A 22683-nucleotide genomic window follows, 5' to 3' on the forward strand; every position below is an offset into this window, starting at 1 on the left:
AAACGGAGAGTCACAAGTGGCTAAAGGGGACGTCAATCACAATATCGGAGGCGTTTCCAAAGTGATACGATGAACCCTCTTTCCGGATGCAGTTAGATTGGTAATTTATTGTGGATGTTCAAGTTAATCCTGTTAATCAGCTGCGATCTGTAAGGGTATTGTAGATATATGTCTTTCTATGAATTTGTGGAGGTTGACTAAAACTGCCGTTGGATTTAAGAGCTTCTGTGGTCATGTACGGACACTAACTAAGGTACAGCAGTGTCAACTAAAACTAAAAAGTCGATGCAGTCAACTTTGGCGCCCTGACTACTTTCCGCAACACTTCGTGGTAGAGGCTGCCTCCCCGCGTCTCAGGTAACCTTTATAAAAACGCTTACTTGAACATAAACATTTTTCAGTTTTCATATTTGTGTTGCATACTACCCATGCCTGCACTTACCACTCAGTCTCTCTCTTTCTCTCCACAGTTTCTAGACGTGACCGCCTGCAGATACACAGGGCTTATCCAAGCTGATGTGACCGCAGAAAAATAACAGAAAGCAATTCTCCCATGGTCTGTGTTCTGGTATTAAGTGGTTCCAGAGATGCAGAGAGAAGATGACCCCTTAACACAGAAACACCCCTTTAAGCCCTCAGGGATTTCAGGGTGCTGTGTCATGAAATAAATTAAATTGAAGCATTTGAGCCACTGAAATTTGACAATTAATGTGCCATCACAAACCTTTTAAACACAGTTTGATGTATTTACAGTATAGTTGTAAACAGGAACTATTTCGCCTGCAAATAAAATCAAGAATGTGTTATTCAACATAGAGTCATTACTGATAAATGTAATTAAATATTGACTGAATTCAGTAACCAGCTTTTGGGCTGCAACAGCTTCAAAATAACAATCTACCAGAAGCAGAAAGTGGACTAAGTTGAATACACACAGAGGAAGAGGATGGCCCCTGAGATCCAGGCAGTGGTACGTGCTACCCAAGCGTGGCTGCAGTCCTCCTGGCATGTCCAGGTGCCCTTTGCCTGGCTGGAGGCCTGTGTGGAGTGGCTACAGCAAGAGGCAGGTCACCTGTCGCAGCAGCAGATCAACCAACAGGTAGGCAGGGTGCCTGACTGTCTAACTGTACAGAAGAATGCAAAAAAAAAGTTTACTCAAAGTCCAGTTTCTACCTGTTTGTGGAGTTTGCTCAGTGATGTGGAGGTAACTCAGTTATTACAACTGCGTAAACCTTGGGTCTCGAGAAAACAGGCGGTCCTAAATGGGGAGAACATGACTACATGTGAAATAACCTAAAAAATGCTACACACACTGCGGGGCTCTCCCAGTTATCAAATATTGTCGAACCAAATTCATTGAACCTTAGCGCAGATAAGAAATAAAAGCCCTAGGCCAGGCACATCTCTACTGCTGTCAGCTGAGGACAAGAATATCATTCTACAGTGGCTAATGATCGGCAAAAGTGGGCGATCTGACAAATCCTGGTTTCTGTTGCAACATGCTGATAGCAGGGCAAAAATTTGTAAACAGCATGAATCCATCTTGCCTGGTGTCAGCTGTACCAGCTGGTGGTGGCGTCATGTGGGGTATGTTTTCCTGCACTGACGCATCATCTGTACGCCATAGTGTACCTAAATATTGTTGCTGAACAGCTGTGTCCCTCCATGGCCAAAGTCTGTCTTTTTTTTTTTTTTCAAATAGATATTTGAGGAGGATAATGCTTCATTTCTCAAAGCACATATCATCTAGTGACGGTTCCAGGAAATTTGACAGTGACATCAGTTCATTCATGTGACTCACATGGTCCCATGATCTCAATCCCTCAGAGCACTTTTTGAATGATGTAGATAAGCATGTTCATACCATGAATAAGAGACCCAAATCTGTAGAGACTTTATCGCACTACTGAGTCACTATGCCTCAAAATCCCTGTGACAGATCTCTTTGTTGAATAATTTCTTGGAAGATTTTAAACTTTTCTAATGGCAAAATTAGATCTGAGCTAGAACTAAATGTGGCTAGTCTTGGTCCATTGAGGTAAGCTTTATTTCAGTGTATCATAAATTGATTCATGTCACATAAGTCGGTCTAACTAATTCTTTGTCATGTCACAGATGTGAATGCAGTGTGTCATAAAATACATCTTACAGTAGAAAATAAACTTGCTGTGAGTGACAGCATTGCTAGCAACTTGAAACCTAATGTGCTTCTCACTGCATGATGTGAAATTGCAGGCACTGGACCAGTGGCTGTTGACAGATCTGAGGGACCTCGACTACCCTGTTCTCCCCGAAGGTCTTGCTGAGGCTCAGAAAACTGAACTCAGTGGCACCTTCTGTGTGCAGGTACAGGCTTGTTGATGATATATTTCACGTTATATAATTCATCCCCTGTGTATTTTTAGATTTTATGTTGTGCACAATGCCCACTGATCAGCAGAAAATTATAAATTAGCCAGAGTTGGGTTAGAAGGCCAGATATTAAAAGGCACAATGTCACAGCACTAGATATTTTCTGCCAGATTTATTCAGTATTCCTAACCATTCTCGCAGGGTAAACTTTGAACCTTTATTAGTTCTGACATATGTTTTGCTGTTATATTCCCTGAAAAGTACAACATTAAACATTGTTAGTCATGAATATAGAATGTTTCATGTGGTAAGGGAGACACGTACTGTAACTGTAACTACCACTGAGATAATTCTCAGTACTTTGGCACGTGTTTATATGTTTGTGGACAGATTTGTACAGGTGTGTTCTTGATTAAAATGAAGGCCATGTTTAAGGATGAGTTTGGTCCAACCTATGAGCGTGAGTACTGAGTACTCACATAATAATGTAGTAAATACTATTTTGTACCCATGGGTCAGAACATCAGCATGTTAACCAGCATCACAGCTGATGTGATCCCATCGCAAGAAGGTCTGCAGTTGGTGTGTTCTTTTGTGTAGTTCAGATTATGGTTCAATAAGCCAATTATTGACAAAATCACACAGCAAGTTGTAACAAAATTAAGGCTTTTGGGCAGTTCATGGAAAACAGATCACTGGGGTCCAGTCAGAAGCCATGTTATAACAAAGCACCCCTGGATTCCTGGATTTCCTTTAGATGGAAAATAGGAGAACCCAGCTGGAAACCCTGAGACAGAGTAATTAAATGATTGGAACATACAGTGATGGGAGCCACAAGATACATGTTCCACTCACAAATAAGACTAGCAATTCAAATACAAAACAGCGTAGCCATTAAATTGGTTATATCACTAGACATTTAAGAAATTCACTTGCAGGGAAATGGCAAAGTAATCAAAGGTCCCACTCTGTTTTAGGTTGACTCATTTCTGGACATCAGTCAGCCTGCATATGGTCAGCTGCAGAAGTGGAAGGGCACAGACTGTGCCAACGATGAGGTGTCTGCAGTCACACAGACAACCCAGAGGCCCTGGGAAGCCAGACCAACCCGTATGCTACTGCTGCAGGTCAGAGGCATTTATAAAATAAAGTCCTTTTAAAAAATATCCCCCTCGAATCTTGATGTAACACTTGCATTAACCATAAAAATCAGGAACAGAATATGTCAAATAAGTCATCAGCCTCTCAACTACGACAACCTGATCTTTGTGACAAAAGGTAACCTAGAATTTCCAGTTTTGAAACACAAGTTCATTTTCAAAAAAACAATCCAATTCAAAGTAGATATCTATTATTAGTATGTTTGTTTGTGTTTAATGAACTGGTGACTTTTGCATCAGCACCCCTACTCTGTAAAACACTGTGAGAGTGTCTTTGCACTTGCAGAGATTTTTTTTCCTCACAACAAACACCAGTAAAATCATTTGTAGCAGTTCACAGCTTATTGCTAGACAAACAGTTATTGCAATGTTTCCTTTTAGAGATCTTTGTTGCAGAAAACTTTCATTGTCAAGGATGGAGCTGTATTATTATTTTGTTAATAGAAAAGTTTTTGATCACAATAGTCTTGTAGCAAAATTATGTTACAGCACTTTTTGACATTATGGATGAACTAGTCTTGACAACAGTGTATTTGATCTGATAAATACAGTACAGTACTGTGCAATTACACTCAATTAGTTGTCCAGCCCTTCTCTACAAACAGTCTTTGTGTTTGGTTGAGTAGAATAAAGAAGACTTCTGCTTCTCTTCCCAACTGAATCCGAGTGGTCAGGTACAAGCAGTGAGAGTATATGAAAGAGTAAATTGCTGGAATATGAGGCACAGACTGTAATTTTCACCTTAAGTAATACACTTGTCAGTGCTCTATGGTTTCTCAAGAATGGTGCTGGTGTTGCTTAGAAACGTTGCATTCGCTTTTTCCTCCATGTTTTCACTGTTTCTTTGACCATTTTGAGGAAGTCACAGTTCCTGGAGTCATGGGATGCAAGGGTCCAAGGCAGTTAAAATGCATGGAAGGATCACATTGTATGTGTCAATAAACTTTGAGCAGGTTTACATCTTGAAAAGTCCAAGCCAGCATATATATTGAAAAAAGCAACAACAATAAAACAGTTATTTCTACATTCACTCAGTCTAGGTTTAAACCAGCAGTAAAGGTTTGGGAAGACTTGCAGCTAAACAAACTGCAGTATGACTTACATACAACAGTAGCTGCAGATCACAGGTAAAAATGCAAAGAACTGTTTTCATGTCAGTTTTAATCTATTTTCTTAACTGTTAGAATATCTAAAACAGTTAAAAAACAAGCTTAGGGCAGCAATAATGTTGAACTGTCTTTTAGAATATTTTGACAATGTAATAATTTCACAATAATTTCCCTGTTCAGTTGCTCCTGGTCAAACACACTTTTTCTGTTTCTGTACAGGTAACAGATGGAGTCCAAAACTTAGAGGCCATGGAGTATCAGCCTATCCCTGCACTCAGCTCAACACTCAGGTTAAGGATTGATCTGTCAAACACTTGTGATGTCTTTTTGATGCTAACAATGTAAAAATAAGAACCATGCCTTCCTAAAATTTATTTTTAAAAAAGTGCAGCAACTGTGCCTCAGTTTCATCGTAACATATGCATTCAAACACATTTTAGAAAAACAGAGGGACCACCGTTACTTACAGTTTGGGTGGAGATGTCCTGAAATCAAAATTTAAGTTAATGAACATGCAACAGCTATTTTATTGCCAGTTTCTCATGAATTAAAAAACACAAGGATTTTCTGAGCTATATGTTTTCTAAAGTGCTGGTGATTTTTCCAGGCCTGGTGCGAAGCTGCAGTTGCAAGGACAGGTGGTTTGCCGACTTGGGATGCTGCTGCTGGGGCCATCCAACATCAAAGTCCTGGGTGGTGAGGTGGAGGACATGGTGGAAAGGAATAACCGGGTAAACCGTTGGTGTCTGTTGTCTGTCAAAAGCTTGTTCTCACCAATCCATGTTTGTCTTTTCTTTATTTTTGTTGCACATTTGTCATGAATATTACCTGGAACTAATCACCTGTTGACTTCTGTTTATCCCATATGTAGTGAGAGTATATCTAGGTGCTGTGTGACTGTTTTAAGTAAGGATAAAGACAGAATCCCAACTTTTCTTTTACGGTGTTTGACATGCAAAAATATATACAGATTGAGCGGCATATTTTTGTACAACTTTGACAGGGCCGGGTGTTGTGTCGGACGCTGGGACTTCCTGAGGAGGAGCAGCAGCAGCAGCAGCAGCAGCAGCAGCAGCAGGAGGAGGGAGAAGAGGTCCCACAAGCACCACAACAAGGTACACTCATAGGAACTTGTGTATTTCTAATGGCAGATCATGTGCTACAAAGGCACTGAGAGTATAGACTATGGATGGCATGACACCATCACAGTTTGGTGTAAATTTGATTAAAATTAAAAACTAAAAATTCCTGTGATGACTTAAAGGACTCATGTCACATTTTGAATCACATAAAACAACCAATTTTATAATTGAAAATAGTCGTGATGCAGAGTCTTTTTTTGCTCTTCAGGTAACGAGGAAATGGGGGACCTGGGGCTTGATGACGCGGAGCTGTTGGCCATTCTGGAGGCGCAGGGGGGAGTGGAAAGGGTTCAGGTCGGGTCTGTTCAAGACAGTGGTTACAGGACACTCAGTGAGACCTCCACTCAGTTCTCGAGAAGCTCCTCTGTCAGGAGCCACGTCTTTGCAGCCTCATCCAGGTGGGTGGTTAACAATTTGATGTCTTGACATTTTGATGCTGGAATTCTTCAGTTTTCATCATCAGACAAATATACCTTGACATTTTGAAGTTTACCATAATGTTTGTTTTAAGAAAAAAAATTTGCACGGTGGTTGTTCAGCTACATTAGGGACCATTTAGCACTTTCATTCTATAGCATATGTGCAAACTTATTTTACATAATGTCTTTGTAATTGTAGCTGTCTTTATGGTTTCCTCCTTTCCACCAGTTTGTTCATTTTTTTGATGAAGGGCACTAATGATTCTTTTAACAGTTTAGAGCTCAAATATGACATATTAACCATTTTGTTTCTGAAGTGTAAAACAGAATTTGAATCTCTTTATCTGGCATTACCCCTGGAACAATGCGATCATTAACAGTGTTCAAAGAACTAGATGGTTTAAAAGCTCTGTTAACGCAGTCCAATATTGTTGGCTGTTGTCTTCCAGAAGTGAAGCCTCCATCAGCTCTTACATAACGTCCCAGAGCAGCAGAGGTGGTTCGGTCCAAGGTGATGGCCACAATAACGAACAAGAGGATTCTTACCCCTTTTACCACTTGCCTTCTGATCACGAGATGCAACAAGAGATCCAAGACCACAGCATGGCAGAAGAAGACTTTCCTGATGAAGACTTTGATGATCTTCCCCTGGACGAGTTGGACAGTGTGATTTTTCAGCAAACTACAAATGTTGCAGAGCAGTCTGACAAAAATCATGGGAGCACACCACAAAATAACAGCAGAATAACAGGAAATCCTAACAGTTTGGACAGAGCAACAAAAGCCCAAACTGCTCAGTTTGAGCAGCACACTGTGCACAGTGGCTCAGGGTCACGGTTTGGTTCTAGCAACTCCAGATCCGTCACACAGAAAAGAGACTACCAAGGCTGTACTAAAGGAGCTACAGGGCAGTTGGCCACAGCAAGTTCCACACCTCTCTTTTCCCCAGCAGCTTTAGAGCCATCACATGAAGAAGAGTTTATGACCAACGATGAGAGCATTTTTCTGGATGAGGACATGGACTGCTTTCTTGAAGAGGCAGAAACCTATGGAGTCAAACCTGGGAGTACTGGAGGGCCAAATCAGCTCCCTGTTCAACAAGGACCTAGAAAAGACAAAGAGAACGCTACCAACAAAACAGAAAGTTCAGGGTCTACATACACACTTACAAGTGAATCATCAAGTAGTGCAACAGATCACAGCTCACACAGCACAACTCGGGGGCCAACCTCAAACATTGCAAACTATGAAAGGCTTTCTGCTAAAAAGGATCCACAGAGTGGCAGCACAGTCCCCACTCTGACCTCTCCACCTTTTACATACTTGTGCCTGTTAGAAGAGCTGATGTCCAAACCACATCCCCACACCACCGAGATCCGTGTCAAAGCTTTCATCGTGACTCTCTTGGGGAAACTCAGCAGCAACAACGGCGTTTGGAGTGTCTGTGCATCAATATCTGATGGAACTGGCTACCTGGATGTGGAGTTGTCCAATGAGGTTTTGACAGGCCTGCTGGGCTTCTCTGTGGCGGAGAAGGCGGCTCTGAAGCGTGACCCAGCCCGGAGAGGTGAGCTTGATGCTGGGATGAAGAGATGTCAGGAAGAGCTGGTGGACATGTGCTGTGTTATGACCATCGTGGTTAAACCAGAGGGCAGAAAACCTGTGGTTGCCAAGGCTGACCAGGTCAATGAGAAAGTACTCCAGGAGCTGGAGAAGAGGGTGAGAGACAGGAGAAAATAAACACAGAGGAGAGGTTTAGGGGAAGTGGGTGAAAATTGCTGGTAGCACAGAAATATATTGCTCTTGAGTAGAGATGAAAAATTGCCAACAAAACCGAAGCAAATATAACACTTCACATCAGCATTCCCTTAAAAGTTTCCCTTCATGGAATGAAACTAAGGGTTTTTTTTTTAGGATTGGTGATCAACCTGCACTTCTTCTTCAGATTTGGGGAGCAGAATGTGTGAACTGGATGTCTGATAATCAGCAAGCAGTGTGTTGCAATGCATCCCATCTGGTATATGTGAATGTGACATTCTGTCATTTGTCATTAGAGGATTTCATTCATCTATTTAGAGAGCTATTTCCTGCTTGAAACGCACTGCATCATCGCCAAGCAAAGTAAACAAATGAAAGATGGCACATTTTATCTATAGTATATATTTTTGAGTGGTTATCAGCACATTAATGCATACAATCCAGAGTTGATTATTTCAAATTGTTTATAACATTTAAAACTATCCAAAGATAAGAGTGAGGCATTGAGTTGAGAGAAGGGAATGGAGGGGGAAAAATAATTCCTACTCTGATTATTGTAATGAATTTCCAGCCTTTGCATTCATTCAGTGCACCCATTACTTCTGACTGAAAAATGATTGAATATCCAAGGGCAGCATTGGTCTTTAATAAACTCCCCCAGTTGTGATTGAGAGGAAAGGAAGATAAAGGAGAGGCCATGAGCTTCGATTATTTCCGTTCATTATAGAGCCTCATCTATGTTTTTGTCTTCATTGAACACATATACCACAAATGATGCTTTGCCTGTATTTATTGTATATTGAAATAAAATTGTTCTGAAGGTTTTTATAATTTTCTGCACTTTAATGAAATGTGTGAAGTAGGGGTTCGCATCTAATTTTACCTTTCCTGTTTCATTTGGTTTATAATAGTCTTATTAAATGCACCTTTGGGATCGTATTCACTGTTTAAGTACACATAATAGTAATTAAAAGTAGCCCTGCAGTGTAATCTGTTCTTGTAGCTCTGCATAGAAGGAGCCAGAGATCTCTTGTTAGGAAAAAAAAATCTCAACAATTTTCACTACACAAATTAATACATCTTGTCCGTTATCAGCATAATTAGATGGCAGTCCCTCTGCATGTGTCCACTGTGATAATGAGCAAAACACAGGCTAATAAAGGTACCACAAGAAATGTATGTTAGGACATATGTGTGTCTATATTTATGTTTCTCTGTGTGCTCACGCAGAGGGCACATGTGTGTATGTTATTGTTTTATGCCACTGTGTGCACTTCCATTCAGGTGGCTGGTCTCAGTTCATTAAGGGCTAATCAGTTTGAACATCTAAATCAGGACCCTGCTATGAATGTCGATAGCCTGTTATGTGCTAATGAGGCTGGATACAATGGAGGGGTGGGAAGAGGAGGGGGGTGGGGGGCATAGGGAGATACAAGTGGAATAAGTATTGGGTGATAGAGTAAATGAAACAAGGGGGGAGTGCTGTCTCAGTGGAAAATGAAGTTACAGTCACTCTCACCAGATACAGTACAGTACATTTCAGCGGTAATTAGGCTGACAGGTAACTATATGGTGTGTGCCCAGTGTAGCTGTTCACACCTTGACAAAAAACATAATGAAAAGTGTGTTTACTTTACTTTCTTTTTTTAAATTTAATTTTAGCTAATATGCAGTCACGCTGAGACAGAAAAGAGAGAAGGATGACATGGAGGGAATCAGATTAATGAGTGTAGTACTATTATGTGAATGTACCATTATACTTACAGAGCTGGTATTGATTTAGGTTTCTTCAGCACAAATTGTGGGATGAATGCCGAACACAGCCAAAACAAGGTTTAAATCAAAAGAGAGGTAAGTGAAATTTTGAAAAATTAAAGTAAATAAGAAAAAAAACTCAAAATGGCTGAAGAGTCCAAAGGGGTGTGGCCTAGGTATTTTTCAGGGTTACAGGAAATTATCCAGAATATGCTAAGTGCTTCTTAATATCTTACCACATGGTTTTACTAACACATGTAGGATTATCATGTATGAGATGTACTGTGCATTTCTTCACTTTCCCACATACTTCGATTAAAAAAATTTAAATAAAATTAAAAAATTATATTCAATTAATGACCTTATGACCTTCATCATTTCTTCCTGAATGCATTCCATGTCTACTGTGGGTCTGGGGTTCATGTAAAGTCTGGACTGCACAGTATTGTGAGGAAATTACGATTTCTGAGTCTGTCATTTTTGAGTCTGAGTTTGTCATGCAGCGGCACATGATAAATGACATATTTCAGAAGCAGCATGAGAAAGTGCTCGACTGCCCTAATAGCTTTCCATTTGCAATATTATTTCCTCGATTATGTTAGTCTTCCACTTCTGTCTCAGTCTGGAGCTGTAGCTGGAGATAAAATAAGCTTTTTCATTCCCCTGTGAGTTTGGATGTACCTTTCCAAATTGCAGATAGCAGGCGAGTGGAGGAGACTGAGACTGGAGGGACAGAGCACACACATGGGAGAGAGAGCACTGTGCTAATTTCGCTAATGCTCATATACAGCTGCACTGTACCTCTTTGGTCATTACAAATATCAATGTAAAAAGTACATGAGCAATCCTAATACCCCTCCTGCTGCAGCAGATGTAATTTTCTTTGCCCTATTACATTTAGTAATGAAAAATCCACTTAGACAGCTCAACCTCTCTTTTAGGCCTCCATCAAAATGAGCAAATGGTTTCTCTTCATGGCAAAAACATACCTCTTTACATGTGTGTGTGAGTGTGTGTACATGCGTGTGTGTGTTTGCATGTGTGTGTGTGTGTGCATGCCTGCTAAGGCTTGAGAATGTGAATCATTAAAGGAATAGAAAATTATGAGGAAATTGGACTCAGGAAACAATAAAGTACCTTCGTACTTTGTTTTGGTTCATCTGGGTGGATGGAGGGGATGATTATTGTGGTTTAAAAAGGAATGAAGCAAGGACCCATTTTGTACTCATATCAAAGTTTTGTGTTTTTTTTTTTCTTTTTATCTTAGCTGACAAAAGTTTTTAGCATCATGGGAACGATATGTAAAAGAATCTGTCAATATATAGATTTACTAGGAAATAAGAGAACTTTTTTAAAATTACTTTTTAAATATTTTGATTTTAACATTACCAGCATTAACTAAGTTTAAATACTTAGACTAGATAGTATACTAGATATACTTCTGGGAAGCTTAATCTGAATATGCAATAGTAAATGAGTAAACAGTAAGCTGCCAGATAAATGTAGTGGAATAAAAAGCACAATATTTATATTAATTAATGTAGCAGAGTATAAAAAGCATGAAATAAAAACACTCAAGTAAACTACAAGTACCTCAAATTTATACTTGAGGACAGTACACTTCTTTACTTTCTACCTATGCAGATCTGATACATCTTCCTCGTTGGGCCAAAAGTAGTTGGCTTTTGTTGTTCCAGTTTGATGAACACTGAGTGTTCACTGGGTCCACAACTGCGACTTGGTTAGCTGTGATCTTTAAATCTTTGGGGACCACCCTGAATATGGTTTTGAAAGTGTTAGAACCATTAACTGATCCACATACATTTGAAAGGACATCAAAACCCCCTGTCCAAAATACCTCCTGCTCCAGCAGCAGCCAAAACATATGGCAGTGGCTGTCTGAATCACACCTGCATCTTTCATACCTACTCCTGAAACAAGTTTTGCTTCTGGTTAGATGGAGCCTGCAGTATAAAGAACTCCAAAATGAAGTAACTCTTCTTCTAGATGCATAATGAGGAATGAACCAGACCGATTGCAAACTGCCAGGACATTTCTGATATTTGTGAATATTCTTGAATGCACCGGGTATCTCTACCTATTACAACTTAATGTGGTCTAAGGAGTTGCAGCTTCATGGATTATCTCGTTAAAAAAAACATACACTTTTTCAATGGGTCAATTTCCAAGCATTTGAAGATAACATATTTTTAAACATCCACACACGAAACATATGTTTCTATATATTTTAACCGTCAAACTAACATTTAGCACATCATCTTTTCTGTGACAAAAAAATCCTGAAATAAAACCATTAGACAATGTATCAGGAATAAGCTCTGAAAAAGACCATAATGATTTTTGAAGATGTAATCTTGCAATTAAGGAGAAACAATTAATCCGGTCTTTGACCTCTTACTGATGACTCAGGTGAATGATGGTGAACTAGACTTAATGGGAAAGCCTATTAAAGCAACTCTGAATGAGTGCAGACAAACGATTGACAGGCCCACAATACAGCTGGCCTCTCTCTACATCCTACTCTCATACTACCAAGTCATTACATCCATTTGAATACAAGCAGGATGTACTTGAGAAGCAGGACTTAAAAGAAAAGATTGCAAAGGTACTATATAAAGAGATGAATGAGTGATTTTGCTGTGACAATTAAGAGAATGGTTCGCTCCCCCAACTTGTCCTTTCTTTCTCCACAGAGACGAGGCAGTCTGACAAGCTGGCCATTAGGAAGGTAATTTGACAAGCTGTGCAGAGTGCTTTCGCTGCGCCCTTACACCTCTTGAACATCATGAAGCCTTGTTCTGTACCCCTACTTAATATTAAGGCTGGAAAAGACTACAGAGGAAGGCAAATGACAGCCAGTGTGTCAAACGTATGTTCTGTTCAGGTCAACACGGCTCTCTGAACTCAGTGGCACTTGGAACATTGAGTCAGTCAGTCACTCATCAACCAGCTGCTCAGGGTTTGCATACTGTCACTGAATTGCTGTTATGTTTTATTCAAAAAGGAGATTACTGCAGTTGATCTTATTGTGATCTGGTCACATTTTTAGTTGAGGGCAACGCAGTCGTATATGTCACGGGGGTGTTAATTTATGTGTATGTGCACCTGTCTGTGTATGCTTGTGTCCATGTTTATTGGCAGCGTTAATGCCTTTAATTCGTGAAGCAGGATATGAAATAAAAGGTCATCATCAGGAAACCATTGGGACAAGAAGGTATTAAGGGGAAATGAGATCCACCAGAAGACATTGCGAGGTATGTAGGTTAAACCGAGAAAGAGAAAATACTTTCCCTGAGTGGAGGCTCGTCTATACAGGAAAAAAGTTAATGTTTCAGTTAATGTCTGAGAAGATGTTTGAGGATGTTTTATGCACATTTGCACAGACAGGCTGAAGTGACTTCAGCATTAAACCAAAACACTCACGCTCAGTTTATTAGGAACACCTAGCTAAAACTAATACAGTCTAATACAGCAGTCCAGCAATAAATCCTGGTGTCATTTCAACATTATGACCATTGTGGAGGCTGTAGTTTATACATAGAGGTATTTCTGTTATTTAACTTACCCTCATCTTGCCTTGGAAAAAAAAAAGCTGTAGACATATAACACACTGTCACAACCCATCACCCAGCCTTTACTCTTATGTTACTGTTATGTTGTTCTGATCTCTTATTCACTCTTCATTGTTTCTTTCTTATTTCTCTATTTCCAGTCTTCTGGTCTCTTTGCTCTCTTCCTCTTTTTTCTTTTTTAGTCTATTTAGTCTGATGTTCTGTACATTCTATGTAATTTTGATTGACAGGAAAAACTGTCAACACTGCACTTAACTGAAAAAAAAAACAACAACTCATTTGAGGCAGAATTGCATTCTTTTAGCCTCTAAGAAAATATTTGTTGTATCCTATCTGTGTTGAGTTTTAAAATACTGAAAAATCTCAGATTATTATCTGTGTAGGGACTGAAAAATTCATATGTTGAGTGTGTAAGCAGATATCATAATCAAATCATGTCATGTGACAAATATATAAAAGACAACCAATCATCACACAACACATCACAAAACAGCTTCTATCTGTAGACCCTCAATTTGTATAATGAAGAAAACTCCAAAAAAAAAGTTCTACTCAGACAGAGCAGGAGAAGAGGGATCCCCTTTCCAGGGTCAATCAATCAATCAGGATTAACAAATATGATTGGGGAGCACGTTGACCGACTTTCAGATGCCGCCAAACAGACAGGACCTGAGACTTTTGATACCTTTGGTATCAAAGAGGTATTATTGTTGTTGTTTCATTATGTTTCTGGTTGAAACCCTGGGAAAAGGTGTTTTCTACATTAGTAGTGTATCTCATGCTCTGTCTCTTGGATTGTGGGCTCATTCTTTGACGTGACATGAAGGTGGTAATTTTCTTTTCTTTTTTTGTGCCTAGCATTTCTTTGGTTCATCTCAGTTTTTTAAAAATAATTTCTTACCAGGTTTTGACAAACGAGATATAAACAGAGGTTGATGGCTGCATCATGTTTGTATTTACTACCTAGACTACCAACTGTAGGTAGGTTCCTCTCTCTCTCTCTCTCTCTCTCTCTCTCTCTCTCTCTCTCTCTCTCTCTCTCTCTCTCACACACACACACACACACACACACACACACACACACACACACACACACACACACACACACACACACACACACACACACACACAAAGCTAATTAAGCTATTGCACTTACGGAAGAGCAGGGTTATGTTGTCTGCGGAAAAATTATACAAACAATCAAAATTAGCCATTCATTTATGCACACTCACACACATGACAAACAAGTCTTAGATGTCTATGGGGACGTTATCAAGTCTTGTTAACGGACCTGATCTGCTAACTGTTGCTTGTCCATTAGAATGCATTATCACACTCTTGCAAATGTCTTGCCCTCGAACCATGTTTGTTTTTCTATTGACTCCAGTGCTGCCTAATTGTGTTTTATTGAGCTCCCCATAATGTTAACAAATTTAAATCTTGCATCTAGTGGATAATTTATTCGGTTTTAACATTAGGAATAGTGGTTTGGCAAATTTTTCTTCTGCTCCTGTTTCCTTTAAATCAACTGCTAACAAGGTGGATGCAAGCAAATATTTGCAGTTAATTATTTCGGCTTGGTAGGAGTGTTCGGCCTCAGTTTGCACAAGCCTTGGCTAAAAAGAAACATCATGCATCAGCACTGTCTGCTGTAGTAGATTAATGCTCTGTGCAAACCTTTAATTACCTATTCTAAACAGATGTAACTTTGCAGTCTCTATGTTTATTTGCAGCCCTTTTATCTCCTTGAAGCCCCTTGAAATCACCTCCCCCATGACTGGGGGTGTTCTGAATCTCATGTTGAATCCTTCTGCTTTCAAGCTACTCAATTCAATCATCTGTTACTGAAGAAAACTGAGATGCCTCTCACTCTGAAATCCAATTTGATGAGCCTAACAGTGGATGGGGGGAAAGGAGTGTGGAAGAGAATTAGGACTGGGAGGGAGGAAATTATAAAGGATATAACATGGATGGACAGAGGGAGGTGAGGGTGCAGACAAAGCTGAGAAGAGGCTGAGGGAGAGGGGAGAGGTGTTTGTTGACAGGAGAGTGGACAAGAAGAAGACAAGGGTTTGTGAGGAAACAAGAGGAAGGCAAAGAGGAGAAGTCAAGTGTTACAAAAAAATCTGAAACAAACAACTGCTATTTGTATTTTTTTCTTACCTTTTACAGCTGGATACACTTAAATTGTCACCTATTTCTCTTCTTTACGTCTTCATTGTAATTATTCATCATTGCTTCTGGGTGAATTTTTTTAGAAAGATAAAACACGGCCGAAAAACCAGTCGCATCAAACTGTCCATTCAAGCAGCCTTCTGGAACAATTTGACAACAACTTTACTTTCCAACATTTTAAAATTAGAAAATTAGAAAAAAATCATTCAGTAGCATAAAATCTCAACACAGTGCAGATGTGTAGCAGAGCGGAGCTACTGTAGCCTCTTAATGTGGCAGGGCTCGGTACTGCTAACTCAGATTCAGGATAATTTCACTAGACAAATGCAAACAACTGACAATGTCCTCACTGCTGTGTATTCATGATAGGCCATTGTACTACTGAAGACTCTTGTACCGGTCAGCAGTTTGATCAAAATATTTAAGAAATTATAAAACATAAAAGACAGTTATCACAAATTAAAACTGTAGTAATTGTATTTATCAATACATACAGGCATATGTTTATTCAAAAGATTCACAGGTTTTTACACCAGATAGTCAACAACCTTCATTTTCCCTCACACAAGGTTTTGGAAATTCAGTAATTTATTCCCTGTTGATGTTCGACCACATATTGTATATTAACTAGTAATTAACTAGTACAAATATCAATGTGTTAATACACATCTCTCTCTCTCTCTCTCTCTCTCTCTCTCTCTCTCACACACACACACACACACACACACACAGTGATGTGCTGTGTATTCCCTGCTTTCTGTCCTTAAACACACACCCTCCCACTCAACATTTTCTAATTTACTGATATCATTATCTGCATCAAGGCTGTTTCAATTTAACCCATTTTTTTCTCCTTTATATTTGTCATTTGGTTTCTGTTGCCGTGCAGCCTTACCTTTTCTTTCTTTCTTTCTTTCTTTCTTTCTTTTGCTGCTTTTTGGAAATGATGCCATATTTTCTAAGCTGCTCAAAGTTTTCTTGGTCTCCCTCATATATTTAGTAGTCTTTCCTGTTCAGTCTTTTTTTTCTTTATTATTTCTAAGGAGGGAACAAATACACTTACAGATGTCCTATAATATTTTTATAGCTTTTTATATATTTCAAACAAGCCAATCAGTTATCTACTGTATTTCAATTTGTAGACCACCATCTGGAAGGAACAGATGTTACTTTACTGTTGCTGATTATCAGGAGTGAAAGTGCCTACTACTCTTAAACTACAGAGAATAAGTCTGATTTACTGCTGCATTTATACCTGTAGAAAAGCAATTCCCACCATCACATATCTATTCTTTTTATGTTCAGAATGCAGTCCTGACCACCATGATCATACTTTCTTCATCTGTTTCTCTTTCAGCTGTAAATCCTTGTTGTTTTTCTCAAGTAACTCATCATTATCTATTGCAAGCCCATAGTCCTTGATTTAGATTTATTATGAAACTAGTTTTTATACCCCCCCACCCCCCCAAAAAAGAAAAGAAAAGAAAAGAAAAGTAGCTTTCTTGTTCACAGAACCTCACCTTACAGTTTTACATTCAAATTTCTATATTCAGTCATTACCTGGCCATTCAGATTGTTCTCAGTGCAGATCATATTTAGATGCACAGCGAACTGAAGACGATTCCAGGCTGGGCCAATGAATCCTGTATTGGCCCTTGAAACAGGCCTGATGCACAGTTTAGCTTACAGCTAAGATGCATCCCCTTCTCACAAGAAGGTCCTAATGCATCCTCAAGGGCCATCCACCTGCTCTTTGCTGCTTCGGTCACCATGGAGATTTGTCTAATTCAGCAAATGATAGGGTTAAATAAGTACACATTCAGTTGAGCATGAACAGCAGCAAAACATGTAAACACTTGTTGGATGCCTGGAACAACGGACAGCATGAAATAGAGGGACTAGACATGGTGCTTTGATATGCTTTTAAAATTCACATCTTTCCCTTCCTCCACTCCAAAAAAAAAAAAAAAAAAAGGATTGAACCATCTTTTAGTAGCTGTTTGTGGAGGGACACTAAATGGGATCCGAATTGATGGAAAGATGGACAGAAGAGCTGGTGGAGGGATGGCACGAATGTAAAGCTTGAATAGAATTAAAGAATTAAGCAGCACTTGATATTCTTCGGGTCCCCAAGGCCATTAAGGGAGCGGCGTGCTCTCTAAATTAAAGTAATGAGGATTTTGGTACCCAGCTAGCTACATGAAAAAAGGACAGACAGAAGGAGGGGAGCATAGGATCAAGACAGAAAACACATGATTCTTTGAGAGAGCGGGAGACAGAGTAAAAAAAAAAACCCAAATTTCAATCACAAATATCTAATTGCTTCTATAGGTTCAGGAACAGTTTTCTGATGAGTTTGTGTGCAGAATACATTTGAAACACTCAGGTTTTCAAAGACACAGGGGGGTAAACAGAGCAGAGAGAGGTGGGAGTGGGGTGTCAGTGATAAGAGAAAGAAGGAAGCAAGAGATTGAAAGAAAGAGGGAGAGAGAGAGAGAGAGAGAGAGAGAGAGAGAGAGAGAGAGAGAGAGAGAAATGTGAATCACACACTGCTGCTCTGATCCCAGCATGTGTCCATCTCTGTCCCAGCCAGACCCCCTGCCTGGCCTCCAGGGAATTTATGTGTGTGAGACTGGCAGAGAAAGAGTGTGCATTGGTCAGCAAGCATATGTGCATCGGTGTGTTTTTGTGCACGTGTGTGTGTGTGTGTGTGTGTGTGTGTGTGTGTGTGTGTGTGTGTGTGTGTGTGTGTGTGTGTGAGCTCTCCCAGCAGGGGTGAAAGCACATGGGATGAAGGGCACATGGGGCTAAACACACATGTAGTCATAAAACAGTCGCTCGGCAGAGGTTTTTCTCAGAAGCTGCCACAAACAAGTGTTGCTGAAGGGGAGAGAGGCTGCATCATTTCTCAGAATGAATGGCAAAGAAGAAACACTCCTGACTCCTGAATCGCCAGCACTCCTTAATGCAACTTGATCTCAGTGGTTAAATGGGCATCATTTTCACTTCTTCTTTAAGGTCCAGGTACATAGAAAGACTATACGGCAAGCTAATTCAAAGAACAGCTGTTCAAGAAAAACAGTATGTAGCACATTTAATGGGGTGTTTCACAGATTCTGATAAAAATATCTTAATGTTAGTGCTCTCAAAACACTAACATCTATTTCACATTCCCACTTTGATGGTCAGCAAAAAGAGAGACAATGATCACATGAATAAGAAGCTCACTGTTCTCAGTCACATTATACTGATATAACTACTACTCAACAGAAAACAACCGGCACCTATAAAGCTCACTGATAATACATTATATGTGTGTTTTTTTTAATCTGTACAAGAACAGTAATTTGCTGCAGAACCAAATGGAAAACAATGGATACTACAAGCAGTTTCTGGCCATAAAATGCTACATTTTTGTATAATCTTTTCATCTAAATCTCAGCAAAAAAATCAAAGAAGCAACAGTGCAAGCTGATATTTGTTACTCAGTCAGTGGCAAGCAGTTGAGACAAGAGCAAGGAAGATAACTCAAACATCTCGGGCATCAGTCTGTTCAATAAATATATAAATAAATAAATGAGTAAACATGCTATTTCTGGAGTTTACACGTCGCTGCTTTGTGTAAATTTCTCTGGGTGCTCCACTTTTCCTCCCACAGTCTGAAGGCATGCAGGTTAGGTGAATTAGAAACTCTAAATTGCCTGTAGGTGTGAACTGAGAGTGTGAATGTGTGTGTGTGTCCATATGTGTAAGTCTTATCCAGGGTGTACCTTGCCTGTTAGTGCACGGAGAGGAGAGTTTGATGGATATATGGAAGGTGTTCATAAGAGATGTTTTAAGGTGTTTTAAGAATAGTGCTCCATTATACAGAACAATAAGAAATAAACTGATAAAAAATGTATGGAAAAAGGTTTATAAACCAGTTTCTCCATTTTTTGATCAGTTCAAGCACTGAAACATAAGAGTATTAGACTTCACCATAGTGTGCTTTATTATTTAATTCGTCACAGAATATAATTTTTCTTAGTGTTTTTTTTAATCACTTGTAGTCACTGCACTGCTAAAAGCATCATTTGTCTCTTTTCTTGTTTTATACACACAATAGATTAGATGTATATTTGAAAAAGGTTTATTACCAAAGGCAGATTCTCTAATCCCATATTTTCACACACATAATGTTATTATTATTTTCTTTAAATTACGCTGTTTCCGTTTTGTGAATCTATGATTATTTTCATATGCTGGCCAATGAGAATATCAAATTGAAAAATAAATGAAAAGACAACACTCCGTGATGATCCCATTCTCATGGTTATGTACAGTTTATTGGATTTATAACACTTCAGATACTGTAATCTGTGTGTGTGTGTGTTTCTGTATAAATTATGTTAATCTGACTAACATGCTCACTACTTTTGTGAGTAATTTTCTGATGAGAAATGTGCCTCGCCACTATTCACCACAATTAATGTACCAGAGCATCTATTCGTTTGCACACATTTGTCAGGGATTCTCCTGTTTAATTTCTCAGTCTGAGCCAAGACACGTCCATGTAATTATGTGTCAACGAGCAATTAAAGCATCAATTAAGGTTTGTTAAGCAGAGAGCATATCATGGAGAACAGTGATTAAGCACAATAGTCACATAAATGTTTGTGTAGCTTGATGAGATTGTCAATAAGCTGATTATCTACACAGCTGAAGGATTATCATTACAATTACAATAACTCACTGGCCACAATTAGTCTGTAAGTGGCTATAAGTCACAGTATAGTGAAATTACAAGCAACAGCAGTTTTTAGCATACTGTAAAGTGAATCACAGTACACTGCAGAAGAAGAAACCAGACAGTAATGTTACTGTCCATATTTATTTTTTTTTTTGTTTACTTCTCTTTACTGCTGTGTATTACAGCACATTTCCAGTGTAAAAGAAGCTGGGCACTGACATTCACGACAGACAGTGAATTTGAAACTGAAATTAATTTTGTCTTAAAAATAGCCAAAAATGTAAAAACATTTAGTAACAGTAGTATCTATCTATCTACCTACCTACCTACCTACCTACCTACCTACCTATCTATCTATCTATCTGTCTGTCTGTCTGTCTGTCTGTCTGTCTGTCTGTCTGTCTGTCTGTCTGTCTCTGTCTGTCTGTCTGTCTGTCTGTCTGTCTGTCTGTCTGTCTGTCTGTGTGTAATTATCACCACCATTGATTGTGTCACCCCCACCTTCCATCTTCAGCCCTTCTTTCCCTCTCTGATCCTTTTTCCATGCTCTTACCATCTCTGTCTTTTCTAATCATCCTTCTAAGTGCATCTGTGAATCATTACAAACTCCAATCTCAATCAATCTGCTTTCTGCCGTTCCTTGATCCACCTCCATATGCCTCCTTCATCCCAGCAGCTTCCCTCCCCCGATCCCTCCCTCCCTTCATTCCTCTTCCATTGTGTGCTCTTTGGAGTACTGGTGGGATGGATGACAACTTCATCTCCATCATTCAGTTCCTCTGTCCTCCTCTTCATCCCCCTCTTCTTCTGTTGGAGTGGTGCTACATGACTATCCAATATCCACCAGTCTCAGCCTCCAAATACTCACTCTCTTCTTTTGCACAGACACACACACACACACACGTGTGGTATATAGATATATACACATATATGTTACACCAACAAATTTATACACTCATGTTGGTATGTTGGTATAATATATGGAGGCATAATTTCACAATTATGTCTTATTTCTACCTGGTGCTTGAAAATAAACCTTTAATATGTTTAAATGTAAATTTTAGTGAAAACTTTTAATTAAACTAATTTTTTATTAGATTTGAAAATACCCAACAGACAAACAATAACACAAAAGTGACTGCAGAATAAAAAATTACATGTAATGTATACAAACAGTACTCACACTTGATATTCACAGATTTTTCACCGGACTCTTTTTTAGAACAGATTTTAATTTGTTCTGAGAAAGGTAAATTTACTTAAATCTTTCAGATAATTATTCCAAGATTGCAAGTTTCAGATATAAATATGAACAATAGCTCAAGTGATGCATCCTCGTGCTATTTTCACTGAATGAGATATTAATGTGAATATCATTTGTCCTTTTGTCTCTTTCATTTATGTATTATTATTATTATTATTATTAGTGATATTTGCAGATATTATGGATATCTGCAAATTTCGGTAACAATTTAATTTTGAATACAAGGGCACATTTGATGAAACTGTTACTGTAATGTTCTGCCAAATGATTTGATGCCAGTTCTTTCTTTGTTTTTATAGATTGTTTTTTTTTTTTTTTTAATTTAAAAGGTATAATGCACATTTAAAAAAAAATCACTGTAAATGTGTGAGTGTTGGCTGAACAGCTGATTTTCACCTGTCATCCTAACACCAATAAAAACAGAACATTTGTCACCAGTATTTCTTTACAGTAAACACAGACCAGCCTCATTAGACAAGCTGTGCAGGAGAAAAAGCATAGGCTATCACAAAGGCAAATTTCCAAATCACAGTCTCACACATATACTTATTATGCTATTAAAATGTTGCTACTGTGTTTATTTTCATACATTGACCAGTGAGTATGTACATAGGATTCAAAAGGGTCTAGGAATTCAAATTTGATTGGCAAAGCAAATCGGATGGAGGTAGCATATAAACTGAACATTCTTTTTATCTAATGAAAGAACCTTTAAAATATTATGTCCTGTAGTTTGTTTTAGGTTTCCAAACTTTTCAGTTCTTTCCCTCCACAGAAAGACACTCAAATCATCCTGAATCTTCAAAATTCCCAGATACATGATGTTTGTTTTTCCCTTTGATCTAACAGCTCTGTGAAGGACAGTTTTCCTTGACGATACGGACAAACAAGAAAATGAACATGAGCTCACTGTGATTTTTTTGTTTTATGGGGGACACATGGTAACATGGAGCCTAAAAACGCCCTATGTGTCAAGCCTCTGATGGCTGAGTCTAATGTTCCCTCTCTGTGGGTGTGTGAAATTCACACATATGAACACACCTCCTGCCCACCGAGAAGGGAGCCATCTGACCTTTTGCTTGTGGTGGATTTAATGAAGAGACTGTCATTTGCCATCTCTGTGACTGTATGCTAGTCTCACATGTGCAGATGTTGAAAATGCACATCCTTGATACCCTCCTCTTTGTTCAGCAGGCGGTCTGAGTCCATCATTTCTGTCAGCATTAA

At 39.0% G+C, this 22683-nt stretch overlaps 1 protein-coding gene across 1 annotated transcript; it reads left to right on the forward strand.

Annotated features, from left to right (window-relative positions):
- The first annotated feature begins 88 nt into the window (after positions 1-88).
- Positions 89-8999, forward strand: rmi1 (RMI1, RecQ mediated genome instability 1, homolog (S. cerevisiae)). Its single transcript, XM_041041559.1, has 9 exons — positions 89-357; positions 471-1099; positions 2236-2346; positions 3330-3479; positions 4841-4911; positions 5229-5352; positions 5625-5736; positions 5972-6161; positions 6632-8999. Exons 2-9 carry the CDS (start codon positions 947-949, stop codon positions 7920-7922), a joined length of 2202 nt encoding a protein of 733 aa, XP_040897493.1. The 5' UTR covers positions 89-357; positions 471-946; the 3' UTR covers positions 7923-8999.
- The last annotated feature ends 13684 nt before the right edge of the window (positions 9000-22683 follow it).

This window comes from Toxotes jaculatrix, chromosome 7 (assembly GCF_017976425.1).
Source record: "Toxotes jaculatrix isolate fToxJac2 chromosome 7, fToxJac2.pri, whole genome shotgun sequence".
Lineage (NCBI taxonomy): Eukaryota > Metazoa > Chordata > Actinopteri > Toxotidae > Toxotes > Toxotes jaculatrix.

Bases quoted from the DNA above. Each gene is read 5' to 3' on its own strand.
- rmi1 (XM_041041559.1), top strand. From the start codon at position 947: ATGGCCCCTGAGATCCAGGCAGTGGTACGTGCTACCCAAGCGTGGCTG. The intron at 2,347-3,329 runs GTACAGGCTTGT...ACTCTGTTTTAG, and splicing joins GTGGCACCTTCTGTGTGCAG to GTTGACTCATTTCTGGACAT. The intron at 6,162-6,631 runs GTGGGTGGTTAA...GTTGTCTTCCAG, and splicing joins GTCTTTGCAGCCTCATCCAG to AAGTGAAGCCTCCATCAGCT.